The following is a 19670-nucleotide window of genomic DNA, read 5'->3' as shown; positions in this document are numbered from 1 at the left end:
GAGTTAAAGCAAGCAATTGTTGATTTTGTTGTATATTAAAAATGCAAGGTTTTAGACTTTTAAACATGTATATTGATTAAATGGAATATCAAGATCAAGTATAGGTTAGAGTGCATATTGGGTGTTCTTCGTAAATAAGAAAGCTAAAAAGGAGCGGAGCTTGCGAAGCGACTGTAGCTTTCTTATTTACGAAGAACATCCAATATGCACTCTAACCGGCTTAGTGCTCCGCCCATTTTTTTTTCCGCCCAACACACTGCGTGACGTCACACGATAGCCTAAATGTGTATAACCATATTTGGAAGAGGTAGCGGTACACATTTTCGGGTCACGTGTTTTGCATAGCTTATTCCCGCATTCTGTCTAGGTAAATCAGACAATATCACGGTGTATTATCCATATCGGTACCCTCTTTGCACGGTACCCTCTTTGAACATACACAGGCCATTCTCTGCTAAAAACAAACCAGCGATGGATAACAATGCAGTAAAATTCATTGTAATAAGGAAAGGAGGTATGACACGTAGAAAAAATGTATACCACGGAACACTAGAATGTTTTATTTATGTGCTGATTTGTCATGTGCCCGATTTTCATGTAATGCAACTTCACAATGAGCTACAAAAAGTCGACATGTCTTGCCTCGCCTGTCACCTCGACATATTTTTGTAAAATTAATAAATACACCATACTTTCGGTTTTGCAGCGGCACGGGCTGTAATATTTACATAAAAAGTAAGAAATAATACATACATACTTTGTTAGAATAAGTGAACTTTTTATTTGGAAATTATAAAATGATACTGGTTCCGTAAGTAATAAAACATTTTTATTATCATTTTGCCTGTTTTCATTTCAATGAACCTCTTTTTTTAATTCTATGCCGTAGTGACGATATACATGTGCGTGTACGGAAAAAAACATGATGCATAAATATTGATTAGTAGGAGTAAACCTCAAGATCTCTGCACATGCGTATATTTCACTTTAGCGCTCTTCGAAACTTAGCTCCGCCCACTTGCGTTTTATAATATAAAACGTACAGTTTATATAAAATCTGTTCTATTAAGATTTGAAACCTAAAAATTTGAAAAATCCTCGTCGGTGATTGGCTTAAAAAAATTGGCGAGCACTAAATTGTGTTTTTGTCGAAAATTTCCCACTTATTCCACTCGTCTTATAGTTTGTTGTCCAACAAATATATGTTTGTATTTTGTAAAGTAAAATTGTAACGAAATTCCTTGCTTTAATATTTAATTTGCTTATAGTTCGATTTGCTGATGTCCATAATTATATTGATGTTACCAATGGCAGGTATCTTTTTTACATTTTAGGGACAATCTTTAGTGTAGAATTAATCGTTGACAAATAAACATGCATACTTTTCCTGTTAGATGATAACAGAAATTTATAAATAAAAAATAAAAAACCCAACTAATTGCATCGTCTTATACACACATTCCGTATCCACTTATGATGACGAAAAATAGAACGTGTTGTCGATGATGCACAGATTGGTGTTTGCGAGGGATCATGCAAGAAGTAAGTGGTCCTTAAAAATGTGAACATTAATGTCTTACTTACTTGCTTGACTGTCTAGATGCAAACAAGTATCGCTATTGAAAATAAACTAAACGTTTTACGTCAATACTTCTGACATTATGAAGGCAAAATAAACAAAAAAATGTTTTAAATTGATCTAAACGCACAAGTCATTCAAGAGAAAGAAATGACAAGGCTGCTGAGAGAAAACTTGTAAGTAGACGTTTTCGTCAATATGGAATACTAATTTAAAATTTTGCATGACTAACATGTTTATTTCAATGCATATTTTAATCCAGATGGGAACAGGAAACATTGACTTAACTAAACTAAATTAAATGCTTTCATTCTTTTCATTTTCATAACGACCCATATGACCCTTCCTAAGATTAAAAAAAATGAACAAACGACATTTGATGCTTTCCACAACAAATTAATCTCATTTGAAATAATAAAATTAAAACGATTTTCATTTTTAACATTTTATTGAAACGTATTAACTCTTCTTTTTATGAAACAAATATGTCATAGCTTAGCTTCACGAAATCCTATCACAGTCCACTGTTTACTATATATATATTAAAAACAGTTACAAACACATAATTATTAAAATATCAAAAAATCATTCTATAATTTATGATATAAATATACACAAACATTTAACAAAAATTTATATCATTTATCTATAATGATAAACACTTTTACTATATGCGAAACACAAGCAAATTGCTTTATAATCAAGCAAACACAAACAAAAAAAAATAAAAACAACAGACAAACCAAACCGAAAGTGTACTAAATTTCAAACACACTTGCAGATGTTAATACATTTGTACAAAATGGAAGGAGTTAGTAAGTAATCGAATTCCATTTTTCAAATACAAAAATATACATTATATTTATTGTATACTTTATCACGTAAAACACCGAATATTAAAAAGTTATTGTTTGTTTTTAGACATCACTCCTAATGATGAAAATACTATTTTTTACTCTTTTATTTGGTAAAACAAACCTAAACCGAAATCTGAAGAAGATTAAACATGAATAAATTAAGAACTTCTTTGGGAACACATTGCTTATCTTTCGGTTGTCACCTTACAGATAAACTGTACAATTCTTGTATTGCGTATTGCAAATATTAACTTTGAGAAACTACATTCTTTATTACTGGTCAGGTTAATGAAATGAAATGTGGCCTTTTCTTAAGTATTTTTGTAAAATGACACTATGCCTTTACCAAGAGTGTGCAGAATTTTAAACGTGACTTCTATGCGTGTACTTTATATAAGTATTTTTAAAAAGAGACTGTATAGCATTTATCAATATTTCAAATATCAAATTGGAGCATAATACACAAATACATATATATTTGAAAAAGCTCAATATATTAATAATCAATTTTGTTCTTCGATCAAACGGAATATGTTTGAGAAAGCCTTTTTCTTATAATTTACAGTGAATGAAACTTCGTCTTTTCTAAAACAAATAATTAATCTTTAAACTTTACAATTTACATAGAATTTTCAACATTTTTGTTCTTTATTTCTAATGATGTCATTGAATAAGTCTACATGTGAAGGTACCTGATTAAGATGCAAAATGGGCAAGATTGAATTTACATTGCAGTCATTGCAAAGCTTGTATACTGCTAAACATACAGAATAACTAGTACTTATATGGCAAAACACTTGCTTTAATCAATAAATTATAAAGAAAAGAATAGTCTCAGTGAGAAGTTTTGCTGTTACTACAAAATCATATATATATATTCCCTAAGAAAACAACATACACCTTGTTCACGCAAGCAAGATCCCTGACGCTCATGCTCTTAACATCTTGATCTTGTAGACGCCGCGATGTAACGCAATATATTTAAATGACATCCTGCGCATGACTGGTTAGGTAAGGGGGAAAGCAGGGGTATCTTAGCAGAAGCGATGATATGTTTCTAGCAAGGGACTACAGCCGAACTGACAATATATCATCAGTATCATCTGATTTGGCACTCTTTTGTGATTCATGCAGGCTATTATTCTGAAATATAAAAAAAATGAAACGTTAGCATAAAGGCATATAATGTTAAATGTTACAAATTAAAGCCAAATTTGTGTATTCTATAGCATTGACAAACGAATAAATGTTATTTGTAATGTTAGTATATACTATGAACTAAATTGGTAAATATGCAGCCCAAAATGCAGTTTATATATTTTCGTGTTAAAAATGTACATAAAATAAAATTTATAATTATTATTGCGTGTATTTTCTCAGAATAAACTACAATTTGTTAACATAAAAATTTAAAAGACGCAAAACATAGTGGGAATTTGTCAAATAATGAAAATTTTGAGTCGTATTACAGTCGTATTACATAATCAATGTTTTCGTAATTTAGCAATTTCACTTTTTATATATTTTCATCTTTGGCTTCAGACATTGCTTTACTATAGGACAAATTTTTACGCATGCTGCTTGACCTAGGGGACGGGTCCTGTTTGTGTTCACTAGTTTCGGCAGAAACCGAATGTGACATTACTAATGGTTTACGTTTAGCCAAACTTGGACTATGCTTTGGTGAAACAAATTTGATTCCTCTATCACCATGTTTCATCCCTTGTGTTGGACTTCTGAAACCCTTCATTTGGGTCGGTTTACTTGCCTGTCCTTTGAATGAACCGCCTTTTCTTACGCCGGCACTTGGTGAACCCTTTGCATCCTCGGTTTTAGAACGTTTTAATGAGCCATGCTTACTTTTACTATTAATGACACTTTGTAAAGCACCTTTAGATGTATCTTCTTTAGTGGTTGATTTATCATCAGTTTTGTTATGTTCAGATTCAGACATTTTGTCACATTCACTATTGAGTTCATCATCCTCTCTAATACTTTCAGTTAGAGGAAATAAGTTTTGGGAATCACTTAAATCATCCGATGCTAGTGAATGTGCTCCTCTCTTAAATCTAAGCCGCCGTCTCGCTGGCGAATCCAATCCCTTTAGAGCGTTACCCGTACTTTTTCCGCGTCTCCTTGCTCCCTCACTAAATGGATCTGGAACTGCTAGACTTAGTCGACGGCGGTAGTTATTAACAGCAACTGGTGCCACGCTTTTTCTACGTGCTCTTCCAGCTTCTGGAATTTCAGGTGTTGCACTAGGGGCTTGGTTCCAAAGAGCCTGTGATACACGCCTAGTCTTCATCTGTTTACTTTGTAAATATCTTAACAAATCATTTTCACTATCATCGTGTGTCAAATTAATGTCAAGTTTTCTGTAGTTTAACTGAAATTTCAAGAAAAATACGTTACATTATACATGTATGAGACAACTTAACGAAAGGCATAACAAAATCCATGTTCATTTTTTATAACTGAAGTAAAATGTATAAAAATAGAAGTTGGAATTGCAACAAGACATCTAAGTTTACTTTTAATTACCTTTTGCCGCACTGGCAACATGATCTTACGGATATCTTGAGCAGTTGGATTATCGTTTAGTCTCGACTCTAGATCTTTTGTTAAAGGAACTGGCAGAATAGCTCGTCTGCGTCGTGTAATGGCTACAATTTATAATAATATTTAAAATAATGGCATTGCAGCATAAAAATGTAGACTGATAGTAATTATACAAATGCATGGAAAAATGTTGGTATGTTCGTCGTAGATCAAATGTTTTAAATTAAGTTTTTATTTTTGTAACCTAGGCAATAATGTTTTCAGTCCGTTATAACAATATTCGGATAAGATTTCTTTTTAGTTTACTTTGAACAGAAAATCCTAACAGATTTAATGAACATGTATAACGATAATAGATTTTATGTATAAGAATGTACATGTAGTTTGTTTCATTATGCAAAGGCCGGAAAAATATTCGCATATTTATTGGCTTAATAAGTAGCAGTAATCATACTTAACTTGCTTCAAGCTTTAGTTGAAAATGATCAAAGAAACAAAGCTTCTACCTAGATTCATAAATAATTTGCGGGCTACAATTACGATTTTGAAGAAGATAAAAGCGTGGGTCAGAATTGAAAGAAGGTAATTGTATGTCGAAAAGAATTTCACTCACCCTGTCTCCTTATCAATTCGTCGTCGAGTTCAGACTCGATGTCTTCACAACTTGATTGTATTGATCCGATGTTTATTGATATATCATCTGCAATAGAGCCTGTCTCACTTTCCTTTTCTCGTTCTTCTTCTTCTTCTAGTCTGTTAAACCAAAATATCACGTGAACAAGGATTTAAATTGAAGAATTGTAATTGTATAATTTCTCGTGAAGGCAGATACTAGTACTTAACTTGGGAATAAAATATATTGATTAAAAGTCCTTTGTTTTCAGAAAAAAATGATACAGAATTATATTATATTTCGGTAAACAGAATTGGTCATATTAAGATACCCTGTTGTATTTCAGAAATTGCAAACAATCCTTATTTTATTGTGCGCATTTTATTGTTCCATGGTTAATGCTCCCATTACAAATAAAACTAGTAATTTAACAATCATTAATGTAACATGAATAATTTTAACATCAGTGAAAGACAATACTTGAACTTCGAGAAAACAAATGTGCTATTTGAGCATATTAACCTAAATTTTCAAATCAAGTGATGAGACGTCAAACTTACTCTATATCCTCCGTGAGGTCAGTTTCACTCCCATATTTTTCTATTATCATCTTGCATCCTGCAAGCTGCTCAAAATGCTGCCTACAATTGTCAAACATTGACATAGATACCAGTTTCATGATTCACTTGACATACACATTATTGAAAACAATTTTTTATAAATATGAACAAAATATGCACAACAATTGTTGAGATATTACATTTCAAACAGATTGCAAAAAGTTGAATAACTACGGATTCAGTTTATAGCCAAACGTATTAATATAGTGATTCTAAAGTAATGTGAAGAGTATAAGTTAAAATGATGAAATTTTTCATAAGTTATAGGTTATAGTAACGTTTAAGCTATGATAATCAATTAATTAATAATGATTAACAAACACACGCGTATGTATGCTTACCAGATTTTCAGGTGTTTAAAGCTAAACGGCTTACATTTGAAATGGCATGAATCATAAGGACAATGTGTAATGTAATTTAACGTTATATATGACTACCATAATAAACCTTAATATTACGACATAGTATAAGTTAAAGTATGATAAACTAGAATGCCGGTCTTGTTAGTATTTAAACGGGCAATTGTACTAAAGCTAGCAGGTTACGTACAACAAATAATAAGTAACCTTACTAAATTAAAATTTTTGTAAATTTAAGCTGTACTCGGCTACAATAGAATACAAAACATACATTTTGGCATTCGTTTTTTCATGGATAGTTAAGATTTATCACACTTACTCTAACGCCAGCTTTTCAAAATACTGCATTATCTTTTCATCTTGGCTCACCGGATTTCGTTGTAACCAATACTTCAGGTACTTGGAATTATAGTATTCTAACATCTCCTATACGACAATAGAAAAATATATAGAATATTCTTGTTCTTTTTGATAATATTCAAATTTAATATATATGTATCATAATTATAATAGTGACTTATTTCGAGTTTCTTCATGATTATTAACAAAAAAGATTATACGTGATAGACTACTGCAAATGTGTATATAATTATGCTTGTTCGTCAATTTTAATGGCGATCAAGACATGACATGGTTCTTCTTGTAACACCTCGTTCATCTTTTTTTCGGGTAAATCTTTTTATATTCGTTTAAAAAGGAAAAAAAGAAAGGAGAGTGACTTAGGCAAATCCGTGGTCCAGATATAACAAGCTGGATTTTTTTTAATAAGGAGAAGAGTGAGATATGGGGTGAAGGCGGGGGGAGGTTTGATACTCTACAGCATCATATACAATAAATCTTTGGAAACCTTAAACGAACAAAAAGAAAGAGAATTGTTACCCTGATATAATGTTCTCCCCTCTGTCCTGTTATTTCCTCTATTCCTGCCATCACGTGATCAGTCACGTGACTTGATATTTCTTCATAAAGCTGTAGCTTTTGTGAGTCTTCCATTTTTACTCGTAGAAGTTTCACAAGAGGTTTAATTGTACCACCCTGTATAAGTTATGATATTTGAGATAATTCTATTATAATTTAGCATTATTCCTCTTGTTTAAAACCTCAGAATTTATTATATATTTAATTAATATTTCTGTTGCAATAATAAAATTTATCTCTTTAACACTTTCCAAATACAGAACAGACAGTGCAAAAATACAGACAGACAGTGTAAGTGACGAAACTGCAATTCATAATCTCGGGCTTAAATACAATTAAGTTTCCAAAATATATTAAGAAACGTACATATTTAACTCAGTTAAGCGGCATAGAATGAAAAATGTTCAATCTATTAAGGAATAAATTAATATGTTATACCTGAACAAAGACTGTGAAAAATATAACAACTATTGTGGTTGTAAGAAATATGCCCTTTGGCAGATTGTCCTTATGCAAGACACCTACAAGTGAAAACGCTACAGCACCCCGCAATCCACCATATGCCTAAAACAATATTAAATGACATATTGAGAACGGTTCAAGAGCTTTTATAGAAATGTTAAGTACAGCGTGACATGTATACTATATTGTTCATTCATACATTTAAAGGTATCTTTACGCGTCCTAAGAAGAACAGAACTTGAGCATGCACAAATGATCATTAAATAAATTATATAAGGTCTAATTCAGACTATTTGTCGATTGTGGAGTCGAATCTCGCAAGGGACTTTTGATTTCGATTTGTTTATGCTAGCCAGCTAGCTTGCAAAAGGTCGTTGTTTCTATCCAGGAGCCGATTAGTGCATAATGGTCAACAGAGGTCTCATCACTACCGTTCACAGTGACGGTTTGCTACAATAGAAGAATTTGATACATATTTGATTCAATGATAATATACTTTGATTAACATTTTAGCTTCAAACAGGAACAGGATAAAATGACACTATTGTGTTTATGTATGCTTATTGTTTTCTTTTAAATCTTACCATGATAAACTGCTCCTCAAGATCAATCTTTCTCATTCTATTGCCTCTATTGAAAACAAATGTCAATGCAAAAACCACTGAAAAAACATCAACATTATGTTCGAGTTAGGTTGAATAAGTCTATCAGTTATCTAAATTGAGTTAATATCTGAATCGTTGAGTCTTAATATGACATTAAAGCCGACAAAAGATAAATATAAAAAAAAAACTACAACCGAGTGCACGTCATAGAGGACAGCTTTTGTCGGATGCCGTATATAACATAAAAAAACGGAAGCGCGCACAAATGACGTTGTATTTCTACATTGTAGACGGTTACCTACGTGTGTGCATAAATTTATTTTTGCTTTTTGTCATTTTTGGCATTTTTCCGATCTAAATGTTATTATTTCAAACAATAATTCAACTTACACCACTATGATTACATATACCTGAACTAATTTTTGTTGTGCAGCTTTCGCGTAACGTTGAACGCATAGCATCATCTTCTTTACGTGCGCCTTTTTTCCCTGGACTTCGTTGAAAAAGTTTTAAAAGTGCTGTTTTTTTCTTATATTACAGTTTGCAATATGATAAATTCTTTCTACAAATTACTGACGGGATATTTAGTAGAACATAGCCTTGCTGGCAAATAAAATAATTAACATTCAGTTAGCGTTTAGGGTCATATTGATCATATTTGTTTTACTTAAGGCTTTCTTCATATATCCCTTCAGCAATTTGAATAACTTAATCATATATTTTATTTTCTTAACAGGCATATATTAAAGTCAGGTATAAAATAAAATACATTTACTCATATATAACGTACCCAAGAATCTATACAGAAGGCAAAATAAAACTGTCCATCCTATAAATCCAATGTTCCAATGTTCCGGTGTTAACACATCTTTCTTGAACAGTGATATTCCAAGGAATAGAAATATAACGCAGTCGCATGTTGAACTGGAAATATAGATTTAATGATACTTCTATGATGTTCTTAAACATAAGTTTGTTTGTTTTGTTGGTTTTACGACGATGTTAATGTTTGGTTTTGCGGCGCATTATCACATTTTAAGTTATAATGCACCAAAAATAGAAAAGTTGATGTTGGCTCACCTCAAGTGTTGCAGACTTAGAGCAACAACAGGGGTCAAAACCACATCTACAGCTGGAGTTAAAAGATGCATAGACTCATTTGAACCTATTTAGTTGCCTCTTATTATCACAGAGAGTTAAACGGTGGCTGCATTTCTGTTACCTCACAATTGGATTTATATAATTAAATTAGTCTAAAATTTAAACAGCATGCATCCAAATGAGTTAAATAACTCTTTCAGATTTAAGAGACATATACTCATAGTCTAAGAATTTTACAGTATACGTATTTCGACTCCACAGGTGAAGTTTTGAGTATTAAGGTAAACATCAATACAATTGCGCTGAACGATACGTTACAATAATAACATATATTTAAGATATAAACTGTTCTGAAAAAGATACTTGTACGTCAATAATAAACATAATAAGCAGAGTCCTTTCTTTACAAAATGCAATTTTCTAGATGTGATATAACTAGGACAAGCACAAGTAATTTGATTTAAGAATGACAAGAACTTTTACATTAAAACAGTAATTATATTTTAATAAAATCAACACAAATCTCAAGGGGTGCGGTTTGCTTGATTATTCAGCTTGGATGTTTGCATTATTTTAGAAACAAAATGTTTGCAAGTAAAATTGTAGTATAATTTAAAAAAACTGAAAGAAATTAATGTTTTGCAATCTTGTTTGCCTTTCAAAAGCATGTGGGTTCAAATCAGTAACCTGAAGTTGATACAAATTCATCTGAGGACACGTATGCCATGGGGAATTAAAACGAGTATTACATTTGTAACACTTTTCTTTCTATTTTGTAATGAAACATACCACATACGAAAATTGCACGAGATCAGAACTCACATTAATGCAAGTCGTACTTTTACATCTTACATATATAATGCCTTATCTTAGATGTTATTGTGTTATTGCAATTACAACGATCTCAAAGATATCTTCTAATAAATGCAACATGCGCAGAAAGAAAATAATTATTTTCATATCACACATGTGCCATGATTTTAAAAAATCTTTTTAAATACCATATCTAGTTGTTTGAACATCTATGAAGATACATTTAACGATTTCATTGCTCATGGAACTTAATTTCTGTGTTATTAACACATTATCTCCGCAACAAGTATTCATGTCAATAGTAACGTTTTCATTTCAATTCATTATTCAATGTTATTGTTAAAATAAATTGCAATAGTAAATTGGTACACATTTTAAACATGTACAATGCTTCAACAATAAAATAAGTAATTTGTAGAGAAAACTAATCAAATTAACACATTCGTATCTTAACAATTCCATCATGCCCTTAAAGTGTTTTCGTTATTATTAATGAGAAGCTTTGTTTTTGGTGTTCTGTTATAGTTTTCAAAGGCCAATCACCTGAATCATAGTTTTCTTTCGTATTGCTGATTTCTACAAATATTTCAGTTATAGTGATTTAGTATTTGTATATACATGTATTACTAAGTGAATTTTGTGTTTGTTTACACTGACATAAAGAATTTAGTGTCACATTCAGCGCTATCGACTTCAAGTAACAAACATCTATAACATATTTTAAAACGCACGTTGGCCCTTTCTAAATAAGATAACATTTATTCGTTGCTGAGGCATCATGTGCCTTTAAATGAATAATCGAGTTTACAAAGCCTACAAACTAATATAATAATAAATGTTTAATAAGGTCTCACCTCATCATTTTGCTGAAGTATTTTACAGTTGTGTGAGATTTTCTGGATATGTTATGGAATGCATATTGCGCTTGAGTAAGACCACAACCTATAATGCTGAAAACATGAAAATATTGGTTAACATGTAAGATATGTTTACTTTTTACCAGTTAGTTTTTATGATTTTGTTTTTTTAATGATATGATGATTTTAAATCGATATCTAGTTTTCCGTATTCCATACAATGTACTCATGTAGTCGCTTTATGATTGTGTATTGGCGTAAACTTATATATTTTAAGCTTATTATTACAGAGAAATTATTCCTTTGCTTTTTCAGATGTTCAATATGCAATTACGAAAATTACGAAAGATATATTAAATAAATAATAATATAAGGAAAATTACAGAGCTGTGCTTTTTCTACGGGTGAGTTTCACTTGTTTTAAACGCTGCCAGGGCTTCAAACTATTCATTATACATGTACCTTCCTAGCGTTCATTTCATTGAAAACAAAATGCCTTTAGTTACATTCTCCATTACGTCAATACTATATGTTGACACAGAATAGCTCTGACTTACTACATACTAAGAAATAGTGAAAAACAGAATCCCTAAAGAAAGCCCAACACGGCAAAATTGTAAAATGTTGCAGGCTCGGTTTGATTGAGCCTGTTCATGGACGGTACTGGAAAGTGCAAGTTACCGTCCACGCCCCCTAGCACCGGCTTAAGCAGAATTCAACATTTAAACACAAAAATAGTGAATTTTGAATTTAGAAACATCCGCAGATGTGTTCATACGGCGGTTATCATGGAACCTTCAATGTGACACAGTAGTGTCATTCCATGAAAAGCGGCGTATGGTCCCCAAGTAAAAGAATGCGTGTGCCCTAAACGAGAAAACAATGGGCGGAACTGAATAAAATGGAATTTTGAAAGGGGATCTGAGGTTATGAAGCCTGCATATCACAGACAAGACGTCAAAAGACAAATTTAAAAAGCAGGCAACATATTAAGGGTGATTAAGCAATTCTGGAACCACCCAAATTGAAAAAGGCCAAATACAAGAAACTAAAAATACCATCTAATATGTATACACAACAATAATGTCGTGCTGAACGATCAAATACTTTAATCAATGATCCTTCCTTGATAACATTAAAATAACCTCTGATATTTAACATGTTAAATCACAATACATCACCTTATATAGATGCATCGCAGCAAATAATTGATTAAGACATATCAAGAACAGTATACAAACCTGATAATTCCAGAAAAATGGAACATCTCCGCCATAAGGTAAGATATGTAGGCTAGGACAAAAACTGCTAATGGTTCTACAACTGAAATTGTAATAAAACATTAGGTTATAAAACTGAACCTTGTACACCCCTGTTCAAAACCATCGTTATATCAAAATTTTAAAGATATAAATAACTATTCAATATCATTATTCAAGCTGCTTATCTAAATACAAAACTAAAAAATAAAAATGAGATCATCTCGTTTTCTAATTAATCAATAGTTCAATTACACAAATTGTTGAAGGATTATTTTGCTACTAGGGTTGTCTTATATGTCTGGGCTTAATTTTGAACTTACACTAAAAGGAGTAAAATAAATACCAGATGCTATAAGGAACTACATGTATCTTAATTGTGTTAATTATATTAATAATATTATAACACTGTACTCTTTTATTGAAAACTACAATAATGTTACATTGTTATAACTATAATATTGATTTGACTTGACTTGATAAGTCTATCAACTTAGCAAACATGAAACCTTGGACAAACCATACAATAAAAGCATCATCCTCAAGAATTGTTTTCTATGTTTTTATTCAATATAAACGCATTTATTGACGGTCCTTTTAACCGGGTTTTCTGACCAGTAATACAAATTTTGCAACAAGACACCGACTGCTACCCCGACATGTTTTCTGACAATCAGCGGTGATAGTAAACGAATTATAAAGAAGAAATTTTGCCTCGTCCGACGCTCCTGGATAACTTATCCGATGCTCAATCTATTGAGCTCAGCACGTGGAAATAAGCTGACATTTTGAGAACTTTAAATTGTTATGTTATATGTACAAAGGCTACCTAGAACAATACCTTAAAACTTTAGGTGAATTGAAACAATTACTTGTATAAGCTGCATTTTTGAGTGTTATGCTTAAATTATACAAATAAAACACGAACCTCTGCAATGCTCTGTAAATTTGGTGAGTATAGCGGTGATAGCTCCCCATATAACACCGACAATTAATCCGCCTATACTGACAACAAAAAACTGTAAAACACCTATCAATACCTGTAAAACATCAAATAAAATAATATTTCTATATTCGTATTCTGTATTGAAATTTTATATTGTTGTCATAATATTATTCATAGAATATTATTTATATTCATTTTTATCATTTTTCTTTGTAATTTTTATATTTGCTACTTTTTGACTTTCATCTCCTCATGGCACTGTCAAGTATATATGGTAAGTCGTTCACACGCCATGAAAGGTGAAACACATATCATTATCCGCTATTCATTAAGACTTTATCACCAGATCGCACCTATGCCACAGGAAGTTTTATAGAGATTTACTGGTCTCAGTGTCGAAGCAATAAATGCCCCTGTGGTTTAGGGTCTCTACTTACAATGAAGTAGTGCTTTAAAATTTCCTCTTAGTGTGTCAGTATGAAATTATCAGAGGTGTTGCCGTGGTTACCTGATCAAATGTTATTTCGTCCATTAGATTTAACGTCTTCATCATATTATATAGCACCACGGTGACAGCATCTAAATAAACGAAATAATTTACTTAATAGTAAATATAGTTTCTATAACAACAAACTTGTTCAAATGTACTAGTTCAAGTTCTAAACAAAGTTTGAAATTGAAGACAGAAGAGGAAAAATTAACATACAACAAAGTTTAAGTGTTAATATATTTATAAATTTCAACGATTTTTGAGTCGATTGTGAATTCTTGCAATTCTTCTATATCTTCTTTAATTTAAAGAATGAAAAGCTTTCACGTTAAGAAACTCAAAAGATAATGTTTGACAATGTTTGAAGTATAACGTTATAAAATATACAACACATACAGTGTGAAAAGAGTAATTAAACAACAACAACAACAACAACTTAAACATACAGGCTAACATCAATTCAAAAGCTTCGTTCAATTTTTATTATTTGGAATATTCTTTTGCTGTTATTATTTACTACATGTATGTATTGTTGTACAACTGTGTTACTTGATATTTTGCCAATCTTATATATTTTTACTTTGACATTTGTGGGAGTCTCATTTACAATCTCACGCGAACATCAAATTTAGTATTGGTAAATGTAAGAGATATATAAGAAAAGCAGAGCCAGATTGTTATCATTCGCAGACAGTCATGTACACAGTTGTATTGCCTGTAGAGTTGATTGACTGGTTCAAAAACGAAACAGCCCAAAACAGAAGCTCATAATAGAATGAAAACCTTTTCTTTCTAGAAGGTATCTGTCTTTATAAATAAGTTTTTATACTGAAGGTAAAACATCAATGGATAGTTCACAAACAATTTGCCTTGCCTGCATTACTTTCATGGAGATAAATGAGGTATAAATCATATGACCGCAAGCAATAACAAGAATATCATCACTGGAATTGATGAAACAGTGATGTTATAAAGTATACAGTATAGACTTCCTGGTTCACATCAATTAAATTTCATTTATAGATTATTAAATAATCACAATACTTTACCATTGAATAAAGATTCCCCAAATACAAGGAAGTAAAGGGTATTATTCACACCAATTTCCTGGAATATCGCCAAAACCTGTGAAGATAAAGTATAGTTACGCAAAGACTATAGTTACGCAAAGTACTTAAACATTCGCAAAGACAATTAATCTCTCTTTACTTTACATCACCTAACATTATTTTTTTGCACATTCCATTCCATTGCATTGTACTTTTATTTTTCGTCATGGAATGTTGTACTACAAAACGAATACCCTGCACGTATCATGAGTTATGTTTTTACACAGTAGCTGAATATATCCTGCGTTTGAAAGAACACAAATCTGTCTCGTTTTATTAACTACAGAGTGTGGTAATAATACTATATTGATAATATCCATCGATCAACGAACAAACTAGCTGATATATCAAATATAATTAAAATTTGCAAAATACAATACAGTTTAAAGTGCAAAATTGTGTTGTAAAGTTCTAATACCTACCGCAACCGGATCAACTGCAACTATAACTGCACTAAACACCAGTGTTTGTACAAAGTTTATTTCAAAACTTGTATTTCCCATCCAACCAATCTTGTATATCCCGTACAGAGATGGGCCTATAATAATAAATTCAATGTATTACGTTTCTTACATCATAGTTCCTAGATTTGAAATGGGAACAAAAAACTTTTGTCTTAGAATGCTAACGGGCAGGCTATGAAGGAACACAGTTATGGTAATGGAGCCGGGCAAAACTATTTAAGGTACTTATTAATAAGATCAATCAATGAAAATGATAAAAGATTGAACTCTTTAGGACTTTGTTTGTTTTGTTTTAAGGCAAACCACCACATATGGCACCAAAACAGAAAAAAATGAGTTTGGCTAACCTCGGGTGCCACAAAATCTAAAGGCCTTCTCTGATAAATATTTTGTTAGTAAAAAAAATCCGAATATGTTATGTGTTTATGCTATTAAATATTTGTAGAAACCGACAAGTATGAAAAAACTGCATTTGATATTATGGCTGTTTTACAAACTAACAAATTATGAGATTTATCATCCGTTTCAATAAAATATTGACACTGTGCTATATATTGGCAGACAGAAAGTGTCTAAGGACAAAGAATTTAATTTCCTATCCCATATCAGACCTCATTAATTTAATCATTATACAAGTACAGCTTCTAATGCTAGTTTAAAAAAGGTAATATATTGACTATTGACGGCCAATATTAAATGCATAGGTATCACATGTCGTTAATAGATATCTAACATTGTTCTTTTCTCTCATATATTATACACTGGTATTCAAATAACTTTCTTGCCTTGAGGAATTATATGAACGCAATGTTATTATGTTATAAAACTCAAACTGTTAAGAAGATCACAGACGTGGAACCTATAATATGACGTTAATAACTTGATAAATGCAGAGTCTGTGAGAAACACTTTGCGATAATTGAACGTTTCAGTGAATGATACTATTTTCTAAGGAGTTCAACAGCGTTCTACGCTTTCAATAACTATAATTCTTGTTTCATACAATTGCAACACGTATAAGCATGATGTTGGCACGTTTATGAAATATGGTGTTATTTTTGAATCAGTTAAACAGCTTTATATGCTCGGCAATAACCTGCTTTATACTAACTTTGTGAGCATTCAAAACAAAAACAAGCCAAACACTTTGAAAGAAGATTAAAGATAAAAAGAAAAATATTTTTGTTTTAATTTATATGATATCATAATCTTATTTTCTGCTTTTAGGCAAAAAGCTTGTTTTATAGTCTCACAACAGGCTTACTTATGGTCTCATAATATACATATTTACAGGTAGAGTATTTATTTCAAAATGACTTATGTTGGTTAATAGTTTTATGAAAATAACTGAACATTCACCATGATTATTGTTTTACTATTTTCTTCCACAGAAACTGATAGAACGTTTGGCAATATATTCATCATTTTATAAAAAGGTTTATTTTGTCTAGGTTCAAGAAAGTATAATAAACTACTGATTCCATTACAAATAATAAGCAAAGTGCAGTATGGTGTATGAAAAATGACGAAATCAATTCTTACCAATTAGGAAACAATTCAACACGGTTCCCTGAAACAATAAAATATTTGATTATCTCAGACACTTATGATAACAAAATATCATCTTTTGAAAACAATACGTATGATCAGAAGACCTCATGTCATGTCTCAGACATTATATAACATTTATTAACTCTTTGCTATATATCTTACAATTTATTCGTTGCAACCATGACACCGAAATTGTACTTACGATATCGTTGAAAAGGAAAAAGAAGTTCTTAATCTTTGTTTGAATAGCAATTTATTTCAGGGAATATATTAAGTTAACAAATTTTTCAAAAATCTCTCAATTTAAGTTTAAACAGAAATTTTATATAATACGTTAATAATAAAGCCGTTTATTAATATTCAGAAACATGTCGGAGATTTATGAAAGTCTATGATTTTCGTAACATATTGTACTGTGTATTAGACAATGGTTTGTTTGTTTGTTTCATTTTACACCTTTTCCCAACAGTATTTCAGTCATATTCCTGGAGAGTTACACCAGTACTAGACTACCTTCATCCGTGCTAAACTACCAATTTTGAAAGCATCTCCCGGGGATCGAACCAACGCCAGAGAGGTAATTGGATTAGAAGTCATCGACTCTAATCCCTCGACCACGGAGGCGGTACTATTAGACAAGGGAAAACGCAGTGCCAGTTTAAAACTGTGTGACACAGTTTAGTCACAGTTTTAAAGTAATGTAACGTTCTTCTAATGCACATATACACAGTTCTTTTCAGACAGTTTAGATTGCTTTATAAATTCTTAATTTTAACACATTTCCGCAATTTTCCCCCCAAAATATTTATATCCCTGATTTGTCATACTCTTTGATACATAATGTAGCACAAAACTCGACACATTATAACAATACACTAAAAAAGAGACAAATTTCATACGACTTAGTCTTCCGTTCTAATCCTTTTCTTGAATTATATTAAAATGTTTCATTTGTAATGAATATGGATATATGTATTGGAAATAAATATCTTTAAACTTATGCACAGATTTAATAATTTTATATAAATCTTATTTCACTAAAGAATATGTCAATACATTACAATACTTAAAGATTAATGGATTTGAAAATCTAGGTATTGTGGTATTACTCACTAACACGGCGTAAATCATGACGGTTCCAACGTTGTCGTAGAACGTTCGATCATGTAAACTATAAGCTGATTCTAAAATGATCCTGGAATAACACACAATTATAGAAATGTAAAGTCATGAATTAATTTTCGGTGATAACCAGACTTAGAAATGAAATAAAGGAAAATACATATTATAATGTTACTCATGACTAAAATATTTTGCGACAAATATTAAAAGAGGGTGTTAACTTTCTGAATAACCGTACACTGAAACTCGTCGACAATGCATATATCTTATACGCAGATCTTTATATTGAAAAGACTGTGCTGCAACATCCATAATAACTCGTACACAGACTTGATAAATCCTGGTCTATTATTGCAATAATATTATATTTCTTAATAGCAATTCTTTTGATGGATTAACTTACTTCAGAGTTTAAGAAATTCTGTCAAATATTGAATGTAGATTGTACTTACGGAGGTAGCAGGTACAGAAAGAAAAGCTCTGAATCCATTGATGGTTGATTTTCTTCATCATGAGGTAAAGTCAGACTGAAATGAGTCATCAAGACATGTACATGTATAGTTTTATTCACGTTTTAATCTACCCGTAACAGATTTTATATTGTTTAGTAATATGGAGAAAAACCTACACTTTCCCAAAGGTTTTCATATAACTTAAATTGCGATATGGAAACATTTAATGATGTTTTAATTCAATATATTTTATTTTTATATAACCTATAAATAGCTTTGAAATGCCTTTCCCTGATTGGCTAACAAGCAACTTTTTGTAAAAAATAGCAGGTAAATATCAGAATATAGTCACTGTTGTTTTTCCTAAAAATAGATTTTCAGAGTACTATATTCACAGGTTTTTCTTCTAAATATAGATTTTCTGGAAATTCCCTGAAAGACGCGAGACTATGACATGACGTCACGCCAAGTTTGTTGTTATATATTATTCTGAAAAAAAATGTTGGATGACTCTTAAATAAGAGTCAAATTAGTCTATTTTAGTTGCCGTCTTTACATTTTAAAGAACACTAAGAATAAGCTTGCTAATGCGCTCATTTAAAAGACAGGGCCAATTCATGGAAAAAAATAGACAAGCTGAAAAATGTTGATTTCCGTCGTAGGCAATGGCAGATTTAATAAACCATAAGCTATTTATAAATTATATAATAAAACAGATATGTACTTTTTAGATGGTGAATATTAGATGGCTTTCGCCTCGGTCAATATTATTTTTCAGTACAAATCACATCATATTCACCAGCTAAAAAGTCCATACTTGTATAATATCTTTGCATGTTTAGATATCAAATTATGCTTAAACCGGTGCTATAGGGCGTAGACGGTAGCTTTCATTTACCAACAACTGTCTACGAACAGGCTTAATCACACGCAG

At 31.2% G+C, this 19670-nt stretch overlaps 1 protein-coding gene across 7 annotated transcripts in view; it reads right to left on the bottom strand.

The window, feature by feature from the left end:
* Positions 1-2008: 2008 nt before the first annotated feature.
* Positions 2009-19670, bottom strand: part of LOC132760160 (Na(+)/H(+) exchanger beta-like) — a 133078-nt gene continuing 115416 nt past the window's right edge. For 6 of the 7 annotated variants that reach the window (XM_060752071.1, XM_060752070.1, XM_060752072.1 and 3 more), the window contains exons 5-22: positions 18737-18811; positions 18276-18357; positions 17154-17181; positions 15570-15685; positions 15088-15163; positions 14057-14127; positions 13531-13642; positions 12585-12666; positions 11341-11436; positions 9363-9496; positions 8552-8628; positions 7944-8069; positions 7467-7622; positions 6907-7013; positions 6169-6249; positions 5609-5748; positions 4978-5099; positions 2009-4822 (exon numbers count right to left, since the gene is read on the bottom strand). In XM_060752071.1, the coding sequence (XP_060608054.1) occupies positions 3953-4822; positions 4978-5099; positions 5609-5748; positions 6169-6249; positions 6907-7013; positions 7467-7622; positions 7944-8069; positions 8552-8628; positions 9363-9496; positions 11341-11436; positions 12585-12666; positions 13531-13642; positions 14057-14127; positions 15088-15163; positions 15570-15685; positions 17154-17181; positions 18276-18357; positions 18737-18811 (2551 nt within the window). In that variant the 3' untranslated portion in view covers positions 2009-3952. The remainder of the gene's footprint in view (positions 4823-4977; positions 5100-5608; positions 5749-6168; positions 6250-6906; positions 7014-7466; positions 7623-7943; positions 8070-8551; positions 8629-9362; positions 9497-11340; positions 11437-12584; positions 12667-13530; positions 13643-14056; positions 14128-15087; positions 15164-15569; positions 15686-17153; positions 17182-18275; positions 18358-18736; positions 18812-19670) is intronic. The other variant, XM_060752075.1, reaches the window with a different exon arrangement.

This window comes from Ruditapes philippinarum, unplaced genomic scaffold, assembly GCF_026571515.1.
Source record: "Ruditapes philippinarum isolate M1 unplaced genomic scaffold, ASM2657151v2 ctg68_1_1_1_1, whole genome shotgun sequence".
Classification (NCBI taxonomy): Eukaryota; Metazoa; Mollusca; class Bivalvia; order Venerida; family Veneridae; genus Ruditapes; species Ruditapes philippinarum.
This window is presented reverse-complemented; position numbering and strand designations above follow the sequence as displayed.